Source organism: Podarcis bocagei (assembly GCF_964188305.1).
Source record: "Podarcis bocagei genome assembly, chromosome: 6".
Classification (NCBI taxonomy): domain Eukaryota; kingdom Metazoa; phylum Chordata; class Lepidosauria; order Squamata; family Lacertidae; genus Podarcis; species Podarcis bocagei.
Window position 1 is genome coordinate 12,189,702 of NC_138130.1, and position 22,942 is coordinate 12,212,643.

Here is a 22,942-nt window from a genome sequence, read left to right on the forward strand (position 1 = left end):
GCTTGCATTCATTTCCGACAACAGCAACAAAAAAGATGAAACTAAACATTTACCTTTGAGAAGCAGTGGCAGATTCTCTCTTTGGCTCGAGTGGTGTAAACGGGAACTTCGGACTCGGTTTTCATCACAGTCTCATATTTACCAATGGCATCTTGGTACCTATTTACGGCAAACGGTGGTTAGTTTAAACTGGGGGCTGGGGGCTTTCAGCCATGGTGGAGTAAAGGGCAGGAAGGAGTGCCCAGTCTCATTTGCGTAGCACTAAACTGGCACAGCGCTGTAAGCGAACCAGGCCTTGCCTCCCCTGAGGTTTGGCATTCATTTACCTTTGCTACGAGTGGGTTACAGAGCACCGTGGCATTTGGAGCACACTCTGTGCACAGCACATTTCCTGTCTTCCAAAGCTTCGGTTTGATCTTGTTTCCCCCAAGAGCTAACAATCTGACGAAGATTTATTTATGGGCAGCTGCAGCATTTTAATTGCAAATATGCTGTGATCTCCACATTTAAACGCTGAGACATTAAAATGCCGTTTTAAATAAGAGATGGCATTTAGCGCTAAAACTAACAGCCCTGACACTTTAATTTACTGGGGAGATGAATAACTACGTAAAGCTTTCCACAGAGGCCATGTGGTAAACCTCTCTAATTACTCACAAAGCCAATCGATTCCCCATTTTTTTGTATTTATCAGCAACTGGAGTGATAATGAAGCTTTTGCTTTTTCCCCCTTTGTCATTTCTGCAGCACTGCGAGTTGCCGGCTTACCCACTTCTTGGCACCAGAAGCCGTGTGTGTGTGTTTATGTGGCCACAGAAAACCCACCACACATTCAGCAATCAATATCTGTGAAATGTTTAGTGCTGGCCCTCTTATGAGTCCCCTGAAAGGCTGCATAATGACCATCAAGCATGCAGAGAGCAATGCTTCAGCCATTGTTCAGGGCTGCAGTGGGGATCAGTATGACCGGATCAGTATGACAGAGGAGCCAACAGCTAGAACAGAAACAAAGACCCCTCTGAAATTCAGACAAAGATAACATGGTAGGAAAGGTAGAAACTGGAGCAACAAACCAATGGAAGATGGGCCTGGTGAATGTTTTGGGGACACCAGACGCTGTAGTCTTACTGAACATACCATGAAGCAGAGCAAGGCAGGCACCTCAGGCAGCAAATTTGGGGTGCCATTATAGGGTAGGACTTAATTATTTAATGTATCCTCACTGCATTTTTTTTCTGCAAGGGAAGGGAAAGGGGGCTTGAGAGATTTTCCACCTCAGGTGCCAATCTAGGTGAGGTTAGTAATCTGGATGGGAGACTGTTATGAGTCTAATATACATATAATAAAATGGAAAAAAAGAAACCAGAAATTAGAAGGCAGCACAGAAAAAAATCCCCAATAAATACAGCTCATGCTGTTCGCATTTGTTGTCTAACAATAGTCAATGGCATGGATGCATTTTATTTGGGGTTTGGCCTAGTTAGGTTCCCACCCAGCTAGAAAAGCAAAATCTCATAGTACCGACCCACTATGATAAGAATCACAGGCCTGAGTTTCTGTCTGAAAGAGTTCCCCAGAGTAAACCCATTGCTTTCTCAGCTGGCTACGTGTGGTCCAAGAAGTGGCGTCCGGCCTCACAGAGCACCTAACAATTAGTACCTTACCTGCCTTCTTGGATGAGTTCTTCTGCCGACAAAATCTGCTTATTGAGTTTCTTTACTTTCTTGTAGTGAGAAAAGCACTCCTTATGGTCTTGGTCAAGTTTCAGGCATTCACGCACTTCACTTTTTATAGGGGGAATAAGAGAAAGGAGGCGACGAGTTAGTTTTATTCTGCGGACAGCATGCTAGATTTTAAAGACCTGGATTCAAATCTTGCTCCTAAACTCATTTTGTGTGTGTCCCTTCACAGGTCACACTTTCTCAGATCCATTTCCTCTCCTGAAAAATTGGGATATTAAGGGTTTTCTCAAAGGCCTGTTGGTATATATGTAAAAAGAGGGGTGGGACACAATCCGTTTCCTCCCACTGGGGATACTAGAGGGTTCTTTTCAAGCGAAAAGCTACTCTGGAGTTTACTAATCTAGTCAGTCAGGCAACCCTGGCATTTACATTCTGGAAAGAACACATTATAATCATTTTCTCTCTCTGCTTTATTTGCACTGGATTGCCATCACACTGTTTTCTGAGGTTCTAAAAGTGGGCAGGGATACGAGAGACCGTTTTCTGAGGTTCCAAAAAGCCCTTGTGGGTAAGGTGTTTAATTTAGCTTTCTGGTGTGGATTGTGATGCCTCTGAGAGATCTCCAAAGAGAGTGATATTTTGGTTTTAGAAGGCAACTTGCCTAAAAGCAGAGGCTCCAGCTGAGGACTAGGAATTGCAGATGGGCATCATAAGGAACAGGTGGGGTTCTGAACCCTGTGCTTTCCTCCAAGTTAAATGTGGTGGAGTGAGGAAGCACTTTTGGAAGAAAATTGGCAGAGGAGCGGACAAAGGTGCTTCGCTCTTCCTCCTCCAACCTTCTCCTTTGAGATGTGAAGGCCAAAGGAGAAAAGCTGCGAGAAAACTCTTCCTGCCACAGCCCACCCAATTTTTTCCAGGCCCCACTTAAGCATTTTGAACCGTTCTTTCTCTACCACCCCAATCCCAAAACCCAAAATAAGATCCGAGGGAGGGTGTTGCTGGGGGATTTTCAATGAGGAAGCCATAAGCTTGGGAGGAATAAATGTTTCTCTGACCTATTTCTCCCCAACATATGTCTCCCAAGCTCCTACGATACCTTGGCAAGCAAAGATTTTGTTTCTGCCAAGGCAAAGCATATTTCAGATAGAGCTGGGTTAGCCAGATTTCCACCTTTACAAGCAGCAAATTTCAAAATAGCTTTTGCTGATTTAAAGGCTTGCAATTTAATATTGGATACCCTGTGTATTCCAAGATGCCGTTTCTGAATAAATCAATGCCAGATATTTAAATGTATTAATTTGGTTTATGATGTGTTCATCCAGGTGCCAAACATGCTTTTTAGGGTGCTTCCCAAATAAAATGACCTGCTTCTTATCGTATTTTATAGATAAAGCATTCCTCGCGCAATATGAACTTAATTTTGCAAGCAGCCGTCTCAGGCCCACCTGGGTTCTAGATACAAGTACTAGGTCATTAGCATACATTAAGACTGAGAGTATTTGGTCGAGAATTGTGACAGGGGCAACCTGTAGGCCCTCCAGTTCTTTAACCACGTCATTAATATAAAAATTAAACAGGAAAGGCACCAAAATGCATCCCTGTTTGACTCCAGTAATGGTCTTAATTCTAGTGGTGAGATGGCCAGCCAGATCCACCTTTACTTGTATTGATGTGTCAGTATATAGTGTTTTGATGAGAAATAATAGACGGAGACAATGCGTGTCTTGGGACCGTGTCGAAAGCTGACTTTAGATCGATAAAAGCGACATACAATTTTTGCTTCAAATTATGGATGTATTTACATAGCAGAAAGTTCATCACAAAGCACTGGTCCAATGTGGATTTTCCTCTTTGGAAACCTGCCTGGACTTCAGATATCACCTTATTTGTATCTGCCCATTCTTCCAGTCTCCCAAGAAGGAGCCTGGCATATACCGTATTTTTCGCCCTATAGGACACACTTTTCCCCCTCCAAAAATGAAAGGGAAATGTGTGTGGGTCCTATGGGGCGAATGCAGGCTTTTGCTGAAGCCTGGAGAGTGAGAGGGGTCGGTGCGCACCGACCCCTCTCGCTCTCCAGGCTTCAGGAAGCTCTCCGCAAGCCTTGGGAGCCCGCGGGAGTTCCCGTTGGGCTCCCTAGGCTTGCGGATAGCAGCCTGCATCTCAAAGCCTGGGGTGCGCTGCACAGCGCGCCCCGGGCTTCGGTTCCCTGACCTGGTTTGGAGGCTGGCGGTGGGGAGAAGCGCGCTTCTCCCCGCCGCCAGCCCTACAAGCTCGGGGGACAGCGGGGAGGCGGAACACCGCCATTCCGCTGTCCCCCCACCTGGTTTGGGCTTCAGGCAGATATCTGCAAGGCGTGGGAGCCTGCCGGGAAGTCGCGCAGGTCTCCCAAGGCTTGCGGAGAGCTGCCTGTTCTGGGGGCTGGGGAAGCATGGGCTTCCCCCGCCCCAGCCCCGTGCCTGGGGGGGGGGGATAATTTTTTTTCTTTATTCCCCCCCCCAAAAAAATGAAAAACTAGGTGCGCCCTATGGGCCAGTGTGCCCTATGGGGCGAAAAATATGGTAGTTTAGAGGCTACATCTAACAATCTAATGGGTCTATAATTGGCAGGGTTTTTCTTATCACCATTTTTAATATATTGGGGCAATTATACTCAGCTTCCACCCTTCTTGTATGCGACCTGAGCTGTTAATGTATGAAAGTTTTGCAAAAATGGGTGACCAGAAATCAGGTCTTATCTTATAAATCTCCATTGGGATCATGTCTTCTCCTGGAGCTTTATTGGCTAGTTAGCTTCAATTAGCCTCTTAATCTGATTGGCAGTTCTGATAACTGAGTATAGTAAACTTGTGAGGGTAAGTCAAGACTCGGGCCATATATTCAAAGCATATTTCCAACCTGTGCAGATTTGGGGGGGGGGGGCGGACACACCCAACTACTTCTGAGGAGACTTTTTTTATTTTTGCCCTTACAGGTAATAATAGTAACCTTACCTCAAAGACATTTTGTGGTCTCCCAGCTGATAGTATATAGTGCTGATCTTATAAAATGCTTCGGTGTTATCGCTCTTCAATTTGGCAGCAGCTTTTAAATCACTAAGGGCCTTCCCAGGCTCTCCCTCCTTGATGTAACATTCAGCTCGAAGCTCCCGCATCTCTACAGCCCAAACACAAACCTTGAGAAACCAAAAATGAAAGCGAGACTTTGGTCCAAAACGTTTGTTGTTGCATTTTTTTTTAACAAAAAGGACAATAAATGTATTTTGATGCCGCCTCTATGGTGAGGCAAAGATCCATTTCTATACACATTATGAGATTATTGGGTTGCCTTTGTTTGTGTTTTTATTATGCATTTTGATTTTTTTATATTGTGATTTTATGTTGTGAGCTGCCCTGAGGTCTACAGGTATAGGTAAAGGGACCCCTGGCCGTTAGGTCCAGTCGTGGCCGACTTTGGGGTTGCAGTGCTCATCTCGCTTTATTGGCCGAGGGGGCCGGCGTACATGACATGATTGGTCATCGGGTCAGCATGACTAAGCCGCTTCTGGCGAACCAGAGCAGCGCATGGAAATGCCATTTACCTTCCCACCGGAGCACTACCTATTTATCTACTTGCACTTTGACGTGCTTTCGAACTGCTAGGTTGGCAGGAGCAGGGACCGAGCAACGGGAGCTCACCCCGTTGTGGGAATTCAAACTGCTGACCTCCTGACTGGCAAGTCCGCGTCCCCTATAGGGTTCAATTAATAATGAACAACAACAGTAGTCAGCACACAGAGCAAGACCTATTAAAAACAATGTTTTTAGGTAAAGGGACCCTGACCATTAAGTCCAGTCGCGAATGACTCTGGGGTTGTGGCGCTCATCTTGCTATACTGGCCAAGGGAGCCGGCATACAGCTTCCGGGTCATGTGGCCAGCATGACTAAGCCGCTTCTGGTGAACCAGAGCAGCGCACGGAAACGCATTGCAGTAATCTAACCTTGAGGTTACCTCAAGGTTTATTTCCTGTTGTAGAAGCGGATGTGAACATTTCAGGAGAGAGGCCACTTTCAGAAGATAAGAAGACGCTGCTGGATCAGACTAATGGTCCACTTAGTCTAGCATCCTGTTCTCTCAGTGGTCCACCAAGATACCTTTGGGAAGCCTTAAAGTAGGATCTGAGTGCAACAACACCTTCCCCATTAATGATTCCCAGCAGCTGGCATTTTAAAATGTGGCTCTTTTTTTTGGGGGGGGGCATGTTATTGGGTTGTTGTTCTTATTTTGATTATATATATTGTGGTTTTTATGTTGATCTTTTCTGTGAACTGCCCTGAGACCTATGGGTATAGGACTGTATATAAATTCTAATAAACAAATGAATAATAAACAATCAACTTAATTTATTTGTTGAGGCAGTAATCAGTGGTAAAATTTCAGCCATTCAGGCAATTAGCCAGATGCTCACTATGGCCTCAAGCTGAACTGATCTGAAGACTTTTGAGTTATATCGAGGTAGAGTTTGTTAAGAGGAGCTGCTCATCTGCCACCTGCAGAGCCCACAATGATTTCTTGGCAGCCGTTTCCCCTCTGAGACTTACGTTCAGAATTTCATCCAAGAGACCGATAACGGTGTAATAATCCCCCGTGAGATATGCTGACTGCGCTTCCGAATGTAGGCGCTGCATCTCATCGGACTTCATCAGCTGGGTGCGGGCTTCTGTGTCTTCCTTATCGCTAGGATTAGACTGAAGCTGCAAAAATTAACACAGAAAGACAAAGAACAGTTACTGTTAGGATATAGTTCCGTTCCACCTTAAAAGGACCAGGCATGACTGTTGTGTGTCACATGCCTGTTTACTTCCAGCACAGTCTGCTGGGAACTTCCGTTTGTATATTGCTTTTGCTTTCTGCTGTTTGCTTGGACACGAAGGGAAGCAGACATGTTTTTCCTTTGTTCCTGCTGCTGAATAAAATAATGCTTACACATGACTCTGTCCGCCACTTCCGTTGTGGAGATTTATTCGCTCTGCTAATTAGCGTGCTCGGTAGCTTCAGAAGGCTACTGAGGGTCAAGTCGCTGATTGATACTGTTCTGTGACCTGGAGATTGCCTGGTATGCAACAACAGCAGCAAGAATACTTATTGCAAAGTATTGGAAGACACAAGATGGCAGATGAAGGTGATTGACTACATGGAATTGGCAGAAATGACTGACAGAATCCGAGACCAGGGAGAAGAGTTGGTGAAAGAAGACTGGAAGAAATTCAAAGACTACTAACAGAAACATTGTAAAATTAATGAATGTTAGAAGGATGCTGGATAGAAACTAAGCGGTTTCCAGCTGTAATGCTTTAAGAGATATGAAGAAAAAAAAGGTTTTACAAATGGGTAAAAGTTTAATGGTAAGGATTTGCTGAACTAATAAATCGAACTGGAATACAAAGAAGGGAAGTATGAGGAGGTCCGAGGAAATAAGTGTATGGAAGTTATGATATTGAAAATTAATGTGTGTTTTTAACTGTTTTTTTTTTTTTGTATGTTTATTTTTCTTTTTTTTGTTATATCTTAAAAACTTTCAATAAATATCTTTTTTTAAAAAAAAGATACTGTTCTGTGACCTGGAGATCGCCTGGCTGCCAGCTGGTGCCAGCTGGGGTCTTGCCTGATGCCCCCTTCTCCCTGGCAGCATCTCAACAGTTACACCTGAAACAGAGGCGGAGCTGTCTTTCCCATAGGGCTTAGTGGTTTATTGCGCCAGGGCACCGGCCTCTCAGGGGCGCCCCAGCGAGTGGGGGAGCTGCGCGGCTTTGCTGGCAGCCTCCCCTTTTCCTGCACGCCCGCCAGCTGTGCCCCTTCAACCATATGGCTGTAGGGCGTGCAGCTTCCCTCCCAAGCCTCCGCGGGAGGAGAGCAATCCCTGCAGCGGCATGGGGGAGAGTTGCGCACACACCCCCATGGCTGGCAGTGTGCAGCTTTGCGCCCCCCCATCTGTGATAATTTGGAGGCGCTGAGCAGATATTTGCACCCCGGCACCGCATCTGCTAAAGACTGCCCTGGAAGGAGGAATTCTACAACCCATCATCTGCCGTGTGTTCCCAAAATGATGCCACTGAATTCCGTTGGGGAAATTCTTGGAGCTTGTTAGTCATGACTAACTTAAAACCTACTATTTTCAATGGGTCTTTAGTAAACATGACTACAGTGGTGCCTCGCAAGACGAAATTAATTCGTTCCACAAGTTTTTTCTTCTTGCGAGTTTTTCGTCTTGCGAAGCACGGTTTCCCATAGGAATGCATTGAAAATCAATCAATGCATTCCTATGGAGACCGTCTGGGGACAGAGGGGAAGCGCCGCGCGCCTTCCCCTCTGTCCCCGGACCTGCTTTAAAGCAAGGGAAGGGGCAGCGGGGAGAATCGCTTCTCTCCGTTGCCGCCCCTTGGTTCAAAAGGGGTCCGGGGAGAGAGGGGAAGGTGCGTGCGCCTTCCCCTCTGTCCCCGGAGATTGCGGGGCTGGCAACGGGGAGAAGCAATCTTCTCCCCGCCGCCCCTTGCTTCAAAAGAGGTCCAGGGACAGCGGGGAAGACGCGCTGCGCTTCCCCGCTATCCCCGGAGCTTGCGGGGCAAACTTCGTTTTGCAAAGCAAGCCCATAGGGAAATGCGTCTTGCGAAGCGGCTAAGAAAATGAAAAACTCCTTCGTCTAGCGAGTTTTTCGTCTTCCGAGGCGTTCGTCTTGCGGGGTACCACTGTAAGTCTGGATATTACCCCCTAAACAAAAAGATGAAGAACCTGTAGCTGTTCAGATGTAGTTGAACTCCAAATTCTATCATCGCTAGCCTTTATTTTTTGGAGGTCAATAATCTCTTGAGGCCATCAGTTGTAGGATTTAGATTTTATTGGTTTTTTTTGTAATATGGGGCCAAGAGTTGCTTTGAACGTATATCAACACCCCAATATGTAATGTCCTTGATCCCAAGATTTTACTCACCACCTGAACCAAATTGGTTCGGCCAAAACAACTGATGTGCAAAGTTGAACAAAAGCTTTGTTTAGAAAATACACACTGCCTCACACAATTATAGAAAGAATGTGAAATAAAAGGACCCAAGCGCGCAGGGGAAATACAGAATAAAAGGGCTCCTTTCACCTCCAAAGACATGGAAATTTGCTAGTAATAGAGAAAATGTGTCAGCCTGAATCCCAGCAGCTAATCCAACCAAATAACCCAACGTAGCAAAGCACACATCCCTCCCACAGACTATTTCACTATAATGGCCAAATAAGCTGTTGGGAGAATACTGTAGTGTTAGAAATAAATTATGTGCATAAAACAAGGCAAAAGGCATGTTTTATACAGAAGGTCAGGCTACTGAATTTGGGGTTGAGGGAGGGAGAGAGAATAACTCCAGGACATTAGAGGAGAAAATGTTGTTTATTTTAAAAGAAAATGTGTGGAACATATTGAAATTTCAATATGCATTGCCTCATGTTATGAATACAAATATAATTTCTAAACAAGCCAAATGTTCTTTAAAGCCACCACCTATCGCTGAGGAGGTCTGACCTTTCGATGAAACATCACGACGCGTTCCCTTTGGACAGCAGATTCCAGAAGGGAAACAATTTTCATTTCTCCAACCTCCTTCTCTGTGCATCATTTAACACAATAAAGGAAAAGGCAGAAAGGAAAGACAGAGAGATTGAGAGAAAGAGAGGGATGGTGGGTGGAAGAAGTGCCACTGTACTCCAGGTGCAAAAAGGCCCAGGGCTGTCCCTGTCACCCAGAGTTAGCTGATGAACGGAAGCAAGCAATCAAAAACCAATTAAAAGGGGTTTTTTAAGCCTTCAGCTCCTGTCATTGCTATTTTCTGACATGCAGTTCTTCAGTCATTTAGACTGTGAGCCCTTGCACACAAGGCAGGGCCTGTTTACTTTTGTCTCCAAACCGTTCCTGGTGTATCTGACACTTGAACAAATAATAAAACGATGATTAAGTCCCCCCACGTTCGGAACGGGCACTCTCAAAAGGCGTCTTTAGCCTTTTGATTTATGAAAATATATTTATCATGATTACGGAAACACTTGAGCGCTAACAAGGCCATACGTCCTCCTTACTTCCCACGCTAGTGAAATCTGCGAGTCCAAGGGGAACGAAAAGAGAAAGGTACACACAAAACTGGTATCGAGGCTGGGAAATAGGAGGAGACGAGGTAACAGGCAAATGTGTCACGTTCCTGAGTTTCATTCCAACAACAGCTGTAATATCTTCATAGGAAACCTGGTGCCCTTCGGATGCTATTGGGCTCCAACTCCCATCCGCGCCAGTCCACATGCCAAATGGTTAGGGGTTTGGAGAGTTGTCTTTCAACAAGTTAAGGTGTGTATTAACCTGTAGATATTGCAGGGGGAAACGCTGGCTGGTGGTGATGGAACTGGAATCCAACAACATCTGGGAATACAGAAGTTTCCCATCTCTTGAATAGCAGTGTTTCTCAAACTTGGGTTGGACTACAATTCCCATCATCCCTCGCTAGCAGGTCCAGTGGTCAGGGTTGATGGGAGTCGTAGTCCAAAAACAGCTGGAGACCCAAGTTGAGAAGCACTGCTTCAGAGGATAAATCACATGCCTAGCTTAGGGTTACCAGACGTCCCCGTTTCCCGGGGACAGTCCCCGGATTTGCGAATAAGTCCCCAGACAAATTCCGTCCCCGGATTTCATCTAATATCCCTGGGAAATTAGTGCAGGGGCTCTAAGATACAGCTTCTGGGCTGCTCCACCTTCCCTGACCCCAGCAACTAAGCTGTGAAGGGAGGCTTCGTGCTGCCTATCAGAACAGCCTCCCAACTCCTACTTGCGTGCAAGTAGGAGCGGAGCGTGGATCTCTCAGTTTGGCAACAGGAAGCCTCCCTTCCTAGCTGAGGGATCCCCACCCCCTCCTGCTTGCAGGCAAGTAGGAATGGGATTGGGTCTGCTCCAATGAGAAGGGAGGCATCACGCTGCCTGAGCCTCGCCGCCGCTCTCAGCCCTCCTTCTCCGCCTTCCATGCCTGACCCACCGCACACCGCTTCCCCACCACCACTACCGAAGAACCAACAACTCAGGGGCTGCCCAGGCTCATGGAGAAAGGAGACAGAAGCCTCGGAGGAAGGGGAAACGTGGCGGTTGAGGTCAAGGCGGTGGGCACCCCTCTGCCACCGCCATCGCTGCAGCATCAACATCCTGAACATGTAGTAATTAATTAATTAAATAATTAATTAAAGTGTCCCCGGATTCATTGAAAAAAAACTGGTAACCTTAGCTAGCTGGTTGAAAAGCATGGGGAAGTAGGATATAACAAGAATCCATAAAAACCCAGACATACTGATGTATTAACAAGCCATTATATGGGACAAGAGAACTGGGGAACACCAGCTTTTCAGACCAAATGCATTGAAGTTACAGTCCTATGCACATTTACTTGGAAGTAAACCTGACCAACGGGATTTACCGTATTTTGCGCCCCATAGGACGCACCGGCCCATAAGGCGCACCTAGTTTTTTTGGGGGGAAATAAAGAAAAAAAAATTTATTCCCCCCCCTCCCAGGCGCGGGGTTGGGTCGGGGGAAGCCCGAGCTTCCCCCGACCCCAGCCCCCAGAACAGGCTGCTCTGCGCAAGCCGTGGGAGCCCTCCCGTGGCTTGCGGAGAGCTACCCGAAGCCACGGCGCGACTGCTGAACGCGCCGGGGCTTTGGGATAAGAGGCAGCTCTGCGCAAGACGGGGGAGCCCTCCCGCGCCTTGTGCGGAGCTACCCGAAGCCACGGCACGACTGCTGAGCGCGCCGGGGCTTCGGGATAAGAGGCGGCTATGCACAAGCCGGGGGAGGGCTCCCGCGGGTTGCGCAGAGTTTCCTGAAGCCTTCGGTGCTCACCAACCCCTCTCGCTCTCCAGGCTTCAGCGAAAGCCTGCATTCGCCCCATAGGACACACACACATTTCCCCTTCATTTTTGGAGGGGGAAAAGTGCGTCCTATAGGGCGAAAAATACGGTACTTCCAATTAGACATAAGATTGTGCTACAAAAGATTTTGCTCCTACATCCCAGCACATCAGTGACATCCAGTTTGCATCATCCGCCACTTGTCTGCGTGGTCACTGTGCAATATAAATGGTCTAATATTTACATCGCTTATGGGTCTGTAGGCTTTTTAGTGGCCTCCTGTCTCTCTCAGGAAATTTACCCTTTTACAGAAAATGTCATACTAAGAAATCACCACCAGGATAGGGAATATCCATCAAAAGTTTGTCAACTTAAGCTTTCTAGCCATAAAAATAATGATGCCAGCAGAACTTGTGGCTATAAAAAATATACTGCAGTGACCTCCCTATAGCAAGCTAATGTAGGTAATAAAAAAAAATCATTTAGTACAGCTTAATTAGCAGTTTAACAACAGTATAAAATAGATGAGATGGAAGTGGTCAAACTGCTTTTAAAAATTATTTGCATGTGCATCTCATTTCTGCTTTATGAATCTATTTGCTTTGTTAAGCCAAAAACACAGCGACATGTGTTGGGTTTAACAATTTGTCATACTGAGCTTCATCAGCTTGCATTTCTAGCCTGCATATTCCTAAGGTTGGTGTCATGTAATTTATCAGTTTTTCATAGCTAACCAATCTTATAACCCACAGTGCAACATTTTTTTAAAAAAATAAATCCATAAAACACCAGCAGGCACATTAGAAGTCGTTTCATCAATTTCTGAAAGCAGATTTTTAAAAACCTCACACACACAAAGCAAATAATTCAAAAGAAACAACAACAACAAATTCAAAACTTTGGATTTGTGTGTGGTTTCCTTGCCCTCTCTTTTCTTAAACTGCTTTGAGAATCAGGGCTTCCTATCTACCTAAACCCAAACACCCACACAATGCCATTCTATGTACATTTACTTAGAGGTAAGTCACACTGCATTCAATGAAGCTTAGTCCAAGGTAAGTGTGCACAGGATTGCACCCTAACGCCAGGTTCTCTCGGGTATGTTTATCATTTGATCTGCCTAGACTTGGTAACTGACAGCCATTAGCCCCGTTTATGGGTTGCTTGTGTGTTTGGCACTCCAATGTTGTGGTGAAGTGGCTGGAGTGCCAGGCTAGGACCTGGAAAACCAGGGTTCAAATCCCCACCCTCCCTCACTGGGTGTTAGAATTCCTGCTCCATGATTGCAGTCATGGGATTGTTGTCTATCACATGGCGGTGTATGTTTTGACTCCACAGAGTGGGAAGTGACGGAGACAGGATGTTTGTGTTACTGCGTTCTGTGAAGTGGGACTATTGTCCTTTGTTCTTTTTCTCTTTGCTGTCTGATGCTAGAGAGAGAGGGAGCCATGTTGCAGTGCTCCATGTGTGTTTATATGTAAATAAAGTAGATTAGCCAAAATGCTGAGTTGCTGAGGTCTGTTACGCAAGCTGCGAAGACTCTGTGGGTGTTAGTTTCTGTTTGCCACTGTGCAGCTGCTTAGAGTCACAAGACTCTGTTTACATTCCAGAGACCTTCCAGGCTGTTGGAAGTCTTACGGAAGACAGAAGACGAATGTGATGTTACTGGTTTCCTGTTCCTTTGTTTTTCAGTTGCTCTCTGCTCTCACAGAGAGAAGGTGTCTTTTTTTCTGTCTGCGGAGCTTAGAAAATAAAGCATAGGAATGTAGCCATAAATCTCATCACTTTCGCGTGCTGCTTTGATTCTCTGCTGAATGGGGGATGTGCCTGCAGCCTTATCAGAGGCTCAGGTCATCAATCATGTCGGAGGCGATTCCAGAGGACTCAGCCGGAGGAGGATGAGCTTTATCAGCTTGGTCGAGCGGAGACCAAGTGTGCCAGTGTCGGTTGGCATTGGTCGCTGTGATGTTTGGGCTGAAGAAAGCTTTTGAAGCTCCCGAACGATCAACCAGGAGGGAGAGAACTTGACAGTTGGGCATGTGTCTCTGCCAGGGCCCTAGTCGAGTGTAGGCTGAACTCCTGAAACTGGGTGCCCTTGGGCCAGTCAGTCACTGCCTCTCAGTCTAAGCTACCTCACATGGTTGTTACGGGGATTAAATGTACACCAAAGAAAAAGTTGGGATATAAATGCAATCAAACGAGCAACCCATCAGGAGTGGAGCTGCAAAGCTCTCCAACCCCACCATCACATGCCATGGCTGGCACCAAAGCAGCTGTTAGGCAGAGGAGGAGCGAGTGGGCAACTGGGGAGTTCTGGTTGGTTCCCCTCTTGCCTCTCTCCTTCCCAGCACTAATCTGGAGGGGGTCTACATAAAAGGAAAAACCCGCTATAAATAAGTCAGAAATTGAATCGTCATAACAAAATTTTTTAAATGCTATGTAAAAATTGCAAAGATTTTTTTTGCTCTCTGGCGCCTTCTGGTGGCACCATCTGGTTTTGACTTCGCATGACTTTAGGTTTGCGCAAAGGGCTCTTTCACCCTAATGCAACAAATCAGAGAATGATAGAGTTGGAAGGGACCCTGAGGATCATTTAGTCGAACCCCTTGCAATGCAGAAATATGCAGCTGTCCCATAGGGAGCCTGCAACCTTGGTGCTATCAGCACCATGCTCTAACCAACTGAGCTATCCTGCACTATTTTTTCTTTTTTTATGATTTTTTTTTGTGGTTTGGAAAGTGACAGGGAAATGCATTGAGATGTGTAAACACTCCGCAAACACATCAGGATGAATCTTCATTGCTGCATAACCGTCCCGCAAACAAATCAGAACTATGACTAAAATAAATAATAATTGTAAAATAATAATAACTGTAAATATATAATAACTAGGAATCACATTGTCTTGAGAGAAACACTATGGCCTATTTAAAGCAGAAAGGCCTGTAATAATAATAATAATTTATTATTTATACCCCCATCTGGCTGAGTGTCCCCAGCCACTCTGGGCGGCTCCCAATCGAGTGTTAAAAACAATACAGCATTAAATATTAAAAACTTCCCTAAACAGGGCTGAATTCAGATGTCTTTTAAAAATAAGATAGCTGCTTATTTCCTTGACAGCTGATGGGAGGGCGTTCCACAGGGCGGGCACCACTACCGAGAAGGCCCTCTGTCTGGTTCCTGTAACCTGGCAATGAGGGAACCGCCAGAAGGCCCTCTTCTATTGGCTAGGCAGCATTTAAATCAAATAGGCAGGATACAAAACTTAACAGGACATTCTGCATTAGAAAAACACAACTGACAAGAAGCTGACAAAAGAAGTTGGTCTTCAATAATAGTCTTTGCTGGCCTCTAGTGGAACAATACAAAATGAACAATAAGTTTTCCACTTTTGGTTCCTGAGAGAGAGATGATAGTCTAGTGTCTCCCTTAATCTGCCACACTAGGAATTGTCTGAGTCACCTTCCAGTCCCTGTGCTATCAATTTCAATTTTGTATTGCAAGGAGCATGTCACCAATAATCCCCTTGTTATTAAAATTCTTGTTTGTAATGCACCCTCTGCCAGACCTCCTCTTCATTATACATATTAATACCATTTTAAAAAGACAGAGATGGGGCAAACTCACCAGGGCCCAATTCACACACAGTCCCCCCACTTGTGGCTGATCATACATTCACCCAAATTACCACGGTGCTAAAATCTTTGTAGTTGCATATATTCCACACAGCATAAGAAACACTTAAAAGATTTCCATTGTGCGGCATGGAAGATAATCCCTGTGAAATCTACATTTCTGCTTCCTATTTTCCTCTAGAAGCCAGTTGATAAGGGGTGGGGTTTACTTTGAGCTCATCTATTCCAGAAGCCATCTAGAAAAGCTCTCCTTTACAAGCGCAGTCTGCAGAACCACCTCACACCACAAAAAAGACAAAACCGTCTTCCACAGAGCCAAACTTTATGGCTTTAGCAGCACAACTGGTTGATGAAGCCACCTGCCCGCTTTTAATTCCTTACATCTGGAGGGCTAAATTTATTCCTCCAAGCAACACACTAATTCTGCTTGAAAGATGCCACATCGTAGCTTCACACAACATGCCACTTTAACTTTCTCAAGGAAAGCTTATAATTTATTCTGTTTATAGCCTCCCCTTTCTAAAAAAAAGGTTTGATTTGCAAAAAGGCAAATGCTAGAAATTGAAATACTTTATTGTCACTTGTACAACTTGTATACAGTGAGATTACACGAGCACCCCCCACTCAGCTCTCTTAGTCTTAATTCTCGTTTACTGACACACACCCACCAAACCAGAAAGTCAGTTGCCCTGTTGTTATCTTTTCATTCAGCGGCCTTACAGCCCACGGATAGAAGCTGTTCTTTACACTGTTGGTGCGACTAATCATGCTTCTATATCTTCTGAAAGTGTGATGCTATATTTAATAGGCGTTTACACAGGCACAGAAAGACCAGAAGCTACCAAAAGTGTTATCTACAATGTGAGAGGAAAAAGGTTTCTGAAGCTGGATTATCATAGGAGCAGCGCACCACACCCTATGATGATAAAGGTTAAGTAAAAGAGATAAGCATCTTGCAAAGGAGCTGCTATATAACTCCAACTTAAATATTGCCAATGGTTTGTGTGCATTGCATACTCTTGCCTACAGACAGGTGGGGTCTATTGGTGATCACTATCAATCTGTTAGGATATTTCCGTTCCACCTTAAAAGGGAGCAGGATGTTTGTGTCACAGCCTGCGTATTTCCTGTTTTCACAGGATGTTTCTGTTGTGTCTTTGCTTTCGTTTTCTCTCTCTGTCGGAGACACGGACGCAGGCAGTCATGTCTTTCTCTGTTCTGATCAACGCTGAATAAAGCTTGTAAATAATGCTCTCCTGTGTGTGACTTCTGCTGTCAATTATCTGCTGATAAGAGTGTGCATGAGCTCTGGAATGTGGCAAGATATTTTCTAGAAACTCATGTCGCTAATCGCTGATACTGCGTGCCTACGGGAGATCGATGGATCGTCCGGCAGACGGCTTGGGGTCATGATGGACTTTATCTCCCTGGCAGTATCCCAACACAATCAAGATGCCTTAAAATGGGCCAGCACCCAGGGCTATTCGGGGCCAGTGGCACTATGAGGCATATCAGGCAGGATGCTGTACCAGCCCTGGGTCTGACTAATGGCATGGTCTCTAACAAAGGTGTCCCATTAGCACACGCCCTTCCATCTGCGCAATGGGGCTTCCTCTCCTGGAGGTTTTGGGGAAACAACCCGCCCCCCGAACAGATTGTGGGGCAAAGAGAAAGGAGCCACCGTCCCATTGTGCACACAGAAGTCCTTGCACGAACAGGACAATTCCGATGGATACAACCCACAGTTTTCCCTTGCAAACAAAGATCAGTCGCCAATAAAACCTTAAAAAAGGCTTTTCAAAAGCACAAAACACATTAAGAATGCTACATGCACATGATGGGGGAAATTCCAGAACTGTTTAAAATCATAGAGAGCACGCGAGGACTTCCGGGTTGGCGCCATCGCCGAATGGCGGACTCCCTCCAAGCTCCGGAGGGAGTCTGCTCGGCAGGGGCTGGGTCCTACCGCGCCGGCGACGCGGGGACCCTCAAAAACCACGGGCACGGAGCCCGTGGACATGGGGACCCGGCTGGCACCGCTAGCGCCCTCCCGACTCGTGAAAGAGCCTTTTTAAAGGCTTCGGATCGGGTGCCGGGGAGTGGCGTGGTGCTTTGGGTCTATCGCTTCCCCTGCTGAGCGCAGCCGCATGCCATTCGACGGAGAGTGCTGGCTTCTTCCATTTGAAATTCGGACTATCAACAACAACCCGTGAGTAATTGGGAAACCGGGTACAAAAGGAGAAAAAAAGAAAATTTTTTCGGATTCGGCACGAGCGGGGGCGATCTTAAAAGGAAGTCAATCCCCCCCTGACTGTAAACATTCTAAAACAAGGACTGGGTAACCAAGATCGATTCAGAAGTTTACCGCTGGTAAAAATCATTAATTCCACGATGCGAAATTACAAGAATTGTGCTGGAGGAGAAGAGTGGAGGGTGAGAGGGAAAAGGCAACCCCCCCCCTGGGAACCGGGGCGATTCGCAAAGCCTGGCGAAGAGAGACGGAGACTTTGACAGCTGTCAAAGTAGCTGTCAAAGCTTGAGAATATAAAGAGGACTTTGTTACAAGTATTTTGTTGGCTAACTCTGTTATAAATTGACATTATTTGGACATAAACTGTCGGGAAGAAAAGAAACAACAACTTGACTTTTGGATTAGAGGATACAAAGTTACTGCAATCCCCCTAGAGGGGTTTCGGGACATTACAAGTGGTCGTATGTGGAAAATTACTCTGGGCTGAGCACAGGACTTATTCTCTGGGAAAGCGGCAAAACGGAAACAGTATTTTGTCTACAGAGGTGTTTACACTAAAAGGAGACAATAGAATTTTCTATTGAAGAAAGGAAGGGACTGGACGTAAGTTTTTGTTCCTGAATAACAAACCTCTGTAGAGATACCAGAATTCGGAAAAAGAACGTTTTAGCAGCTGAACAAGATAAGAAACCTGAGAAAGTAAGGAATAAAAAGATCAAAGGACTAACTACGACACGGAAAGAACAATGGGAGGAGCAACAAAGACTAAGGAAACTAAAGGCCTCTATTTGACTGGATTTTTGGAGTTAAACATCATTAAAATAAATAAATTAAAAGAAAACCGGCAAGGTGAAACGGGGAAAAATCTGGCTATGGACTTGAGATCTCCAGGCTGATAACATATAGACTGATGGACATGGGGAATTCAAACCGGGGAAGGGAGGGGGAGTTTTGGAATCCAAAGGCTATGTAACCAACTTTTTGATTTCTTATATCTTTTGTCTTCTATTTTTTTTATATATATAACTTTGGTATTTTAATTTAACATGTTTTTTAAAAAAAGGGGGAGCTCGTGGAAGGAAATTGGGACAGATCTTGGGGGGGAAATCTTTTTATTCTTTCTGTTAAAGATGAGGAGTGATGGTAAAATTGTATAAACTTTGGCTAATGGGTTAAACATATTGGTTTTAAATTGGGAATGAGAGCTTGTGGAACCAACTTAAGGAAAGGGGAATACAGTCGGGAGGGGAAGGAGGGAGTCTCAGAAAGAAGGTTATGAAAGTAAGGATTTAAGCTTCTCTTTCTTTTTCTTTCTTTCTCTATCTTTTCTATCTTTCTTACTCTGTTATTATTGGAAATTTTAATAAATATGATTAAAAAAAATAAAAAATAAAATCATAGAGAGCACTCATTGCCTATGTTTCACCAGCAAACAAAACTATGGTAGAAATTATTGTGCTGGGAAAGAGGTGTGTGTTTGTTTTTCATATTTTTAATACTTTGGCCTCAAGTCAGTCACGCTTAAATCATGGCTCTCTTGTCTCCAAGAATTTTTAACTGTCTCTGGATAGTTCTCAATCTCCAAACCCTATTAGATTTCAAAATCCCATTTCCCTGTTAATATCTTTGGTTTACAGTCGTAAGTATCCCAGAAATTTTATAACAACTTGAATCATTTCGGCTGCTTCCCTTTCATATACATTTGGCTACGTAGCAAAGAAACATATGGAAATTGCACGTTATGAAGAAAGAGAAATTTATGAGAGGGAATAGAATTCAGGATCATCCACTGAAACTGACTAGTGTTAGATCTGGAGAGACCAGTTGCACTAGCACTTCTTCACACAATATTTAAGTCATACAATTTACAGCCACAAGATGTCACGATGGCTACTAGCTTAGATGACTTAAAAAAATGGATTGGACAAATTCACGAAGGGTTTGGAAAGTTAAGCTGCAAATTTTTGCGTAGGGAGCAAATCATATCGTACACAGTGGTGTTTACATCGGAGTAAGCGCACTGTGCTGTTGGTTTATTGCTTCAGTTTAGCAGTTTCCTTTCTAGGCTGCTTCTATTGTGGAAATGTATTGAAATATCAGTACCCTATCTAGTCAGTTTTATGCTCAGAGAAGTCTCCCATTTCCCCCTTGTTCCTAGCACTGCACAAATTCAAAAATATTTATTCTGCCATTGTGACATAGGAGCTACCCTGTGTGACATGCACTGGATATGTGCAAAGCACCACCTTTTTTCAGCACGGGGCGCTGTTCCATATTTCAATAACCCCATTATTAAGGTTTCTTACTTACCACTCTCTTGAAGTCCTCTTCTGCCTCATCAAACTTTCCCTGCTTCAGTAGCAGGTGTCCTCTTTGCAGCCTCGCCTAAAATAAAGGAAACAGTTCTGTAACACAGGAAGACACCGTGTAACATACCGTATTTTTTGCTCTCTAAGACTCACTTTTTCCCTCCTAAAAAGTAAGGGGAAATGTGTGTGCGTCTTATGGAGCGAATGCAGGCTGCGCAGCTATCCCAGAAGCCAGAACAGCAAGAGGGATTGCTGCTTTCACTGCATAGCGATCCCTCTTGCTGTTCTGGCTTCTGAGAATTTTTTTTCTTCCTTGTTTTCCTCCTCCAAAAACTAGGTGCGTCTTGTGGTCTGGTGCGTCTTATAGAGCGAAAATACGGTGCCTAGTGCAAAACTAAGGGAAGTCTGTGTTCCAATCCCCACTCAGTCATTGGAATCCCTGGGTGACCTTTGAGTAGCCCCTATTTCTCATCCCAAGCTACCCTATGCAGAAGGAGAGAGAACCAATTATGCCACCTTCAGTTTCTTGGAAAGGTGGGGGGGGGGAATTAAATGAATGAATGAATGAATGAGGCTCTTAAGTGTAGGCACACATACATTCAACACATATTTTCTATTTCAAAGCATAGAGCATTTTGTTGCTGTTCCGTGAAGTACCTTTGCCCCTCCCACCACCCCAGGTAATTATTTGGGAAGCTGCCTAGCTAGAACCAAGAGTCAAAGGGCATAGGCTACATGTTCAGATCGCCAAGGAAGAGAGAATCTGTATTATGAGGCACAGGTCAGTTACCGGGGGGAGGGGGTGTGCATTTTCCACTGAGAACCCCCCGTCTTACAAAGCCTTTGGGGAGGCTGTCTATTACCACTCCTGTTCAATAATTTCCCCACTTTAAATAACCCCACTGAATTCAACCAAATTTGCCTCTGAAGAGATGTGGGCTGCATGTGCACTACACATTTCAAGCCCTATGATGCCACTTTGAACAGTCATGGCTTCTCCCAAAGGATTCTGGGAACTGTAGTTTCTTAAGGATGCCGAGAGCCATTAGGAGACTCCAGTTCCTCACAGAGAACTACAAGTCCCAGGGTTCCATGGGAAGATGGTTGACCTTTGGGGACTGCAGCAGGAGCGTGCACAATGTTCTACATTGTTCTACATCATAAGCAAAATGATAGACATCTCTGCCCGCAAGGAGTTTGTGATCTAGTGATTTAGGAAAGGGGACCGGGAGACCACTGAAGAATCCATCTCAAAAAACTGACTGAGGGCATGTAAGAATCTATGGAGGCTTGATTTCAATAGTCAGTAGTCACGCCTACTTTGCATCAAAATATCAGCACAATATTGGGTACCTTACAATCCCATAAGAAGCTGAATTAATGCTTTGAAAAGGTGGCCCTCTCTCCTAAAGCACGTTTTGTATCCTGCAGTTGCTGGAATTTCAGTCTACATTTAACCTCTCCAAGTTATAGGATAATAAAAAGTTTTCTGTTGGATTATGCCACTTACTAGAGAGAGAAAAAAGATTCCCATTTAAAAGGCAACATAAAAAACAAAGACAAAAGCCGTTTTCATCCACCCTGGAGGAGTCTCTGGAAAGTATTGCTTACCGATGTGAAATCCTGCTTTAATTCAACCACCTTGCTTAAGTCACGAATGGCAGCTTTAGATTTGCCCATGGCTAAATATACTGTGGCTCTTCTGTAATAGGCAAGGTAGTTATCAGAGTCCCCTTCTGCAAGTGAAGAAGCAGCAATCAGAACATAGCCTCAAGCCAGCCAAATCTTTGGATACAACTAAGCATGCAATAAGGAGAAATAACAGTGCCATTACCAGAATTTTTAAACAGCCTGATACCACCATTTAATTAGCGGAGGGAACGTTTCCATAGGACAGCCGTTCGGCACACATTTGCACTATTAACGCTAATGGGGGGAAAAATGAAAATCACACGCACATAGGAGCATTAAGCTTCCTGGTTATTTTTTAGGGCTTCAGGAGCTGAGCATCCAAGTGGATTCCAGCTGTGGAATGAAGTCAAGCCCCCTACATGCTAAAGCTTTTTATCTCAAACTGCAGGCTTGCCTTTCGAAGGCCGTTTTACATTTGGGTGCAGGCTCTCGCGTCTCTCATTTGCGGAAGGCCAAATAACCATCTCACCGGAGATCAGAGGTGGCGTGTTCTTCTAAGAATCCCCATTAATTCTGCTGATACAGCAATCAGCAGCGACAGAAACATGCCAACCCTAACTTCTTATTCCCATCCCAGACAATGAGGATGCTATGGGACTGAATGGAAGTACAAAACTTTCCTCCTGCACCAAGAATGCTGCATTGTATAGGCTTTGCTAAAAACAGGGGTCAGCAACCTTTTTCAGCCGTGGGCCGGTCCACTGTCCCTCAGACCATGTGGGGGGCTGGACTATATTTTGGAGGGGGGAAATGAACGAATTCCTATGCCCCACAAATAACCCAGAGATGCATTTTAAATAAAAGGACACATTCTACTCATGAAAAAACATGCTGGTTCCTGGACCGTCTGTGGGCTGGACTGAGAAGGTGATTGGGCTGGATCTGGCCCCCGGGCCTTAGGCTGCCTACCCCTGGCTAAGGAGGAGTTTCTCAGTGCTTCAAATCAGATACTTCTCCACAGAGCTTGAATTGTGGGGTGGGGGCAGGAGGGATAAGGGGAGGTTTCATGAAATCCACAAGTCCCCCCTCTGCCCAACTTGAGCCAAATCATAGCCATGCACACCTTTCCAAAAATAAAAAAATGGGTTCATGACAAAAAAGAGAGCTACACCCCCCCTGCAATTAAACTATTGTTTCCTTTGGCCACAGAACTGGATGCAGTAGGTGGAGGGATCCTTATCTTCCCCCTATGGGCTAAGTTTGATAGGTAGGCTCATTTAGGTAGGACTCATTTTTGCCCCTGTGGTTTGAAATCAAAGGCACAGCCTGCAAAGCACCAATGATCAGCTGATTGCCAGGCCTTGCAAAGGTCAGAGGGCAGGTAGGTGTGTCTTGGCAGAAATGGCCTGGGGGAACCCAGCCGCTCCAGTTACGTTCAAAGGCCAGGGGTTCCCTACTCCTGCTACTGAAGTACTTCTCTCGCCTATCACAATTTGTGTTCACTGAATTTGTGCCTTTGGCAACATTTTTAAG

At 45.1% G+C, this 22,942-nt stretch overlaps 1 protein-coding gene across 2 annotated transcripts in view; it reads right to left on the reverse strand.

Moving 5' to 3' along the window:
• DNAJC3 (DnaJ heat shock protein family (Hsp40) member C3) overlaps nt 1-22,942 on the reverse strand; it is a 56,177-nt gene that overhangs the window by 12,510 nt on the left and 20,725 nt on the right. For both annotated transcript variants that reach the window (XM_081198470.1, XM_081198469.1), the window contains 6 exons: nt 21,389-21,513; nt 19,779-19,853; nt 6,263-6,415; nt 4,675-4,856; nt 1,665-1,784; nt 54-159 (listed from right to left, as the gene is read on the reverse strand). In XM_081198470.1, coding sequence (XP_081054596.1) covers nt 54-159; nt 1,665-1,784; nt 4,675-4,856; nt 6,263-6,415; nt 19,779-19,853; nt 21,389-21,513 — 761 coding nt within the window. The remainder of the gene's footprint in view (nt 1-53; nt 160-1,664; nt 1,785-4,674; nt 4,857-6,262; nt 6,416-19,778; nt 19,854-21,388; nt 21,514-22,942) is intronic.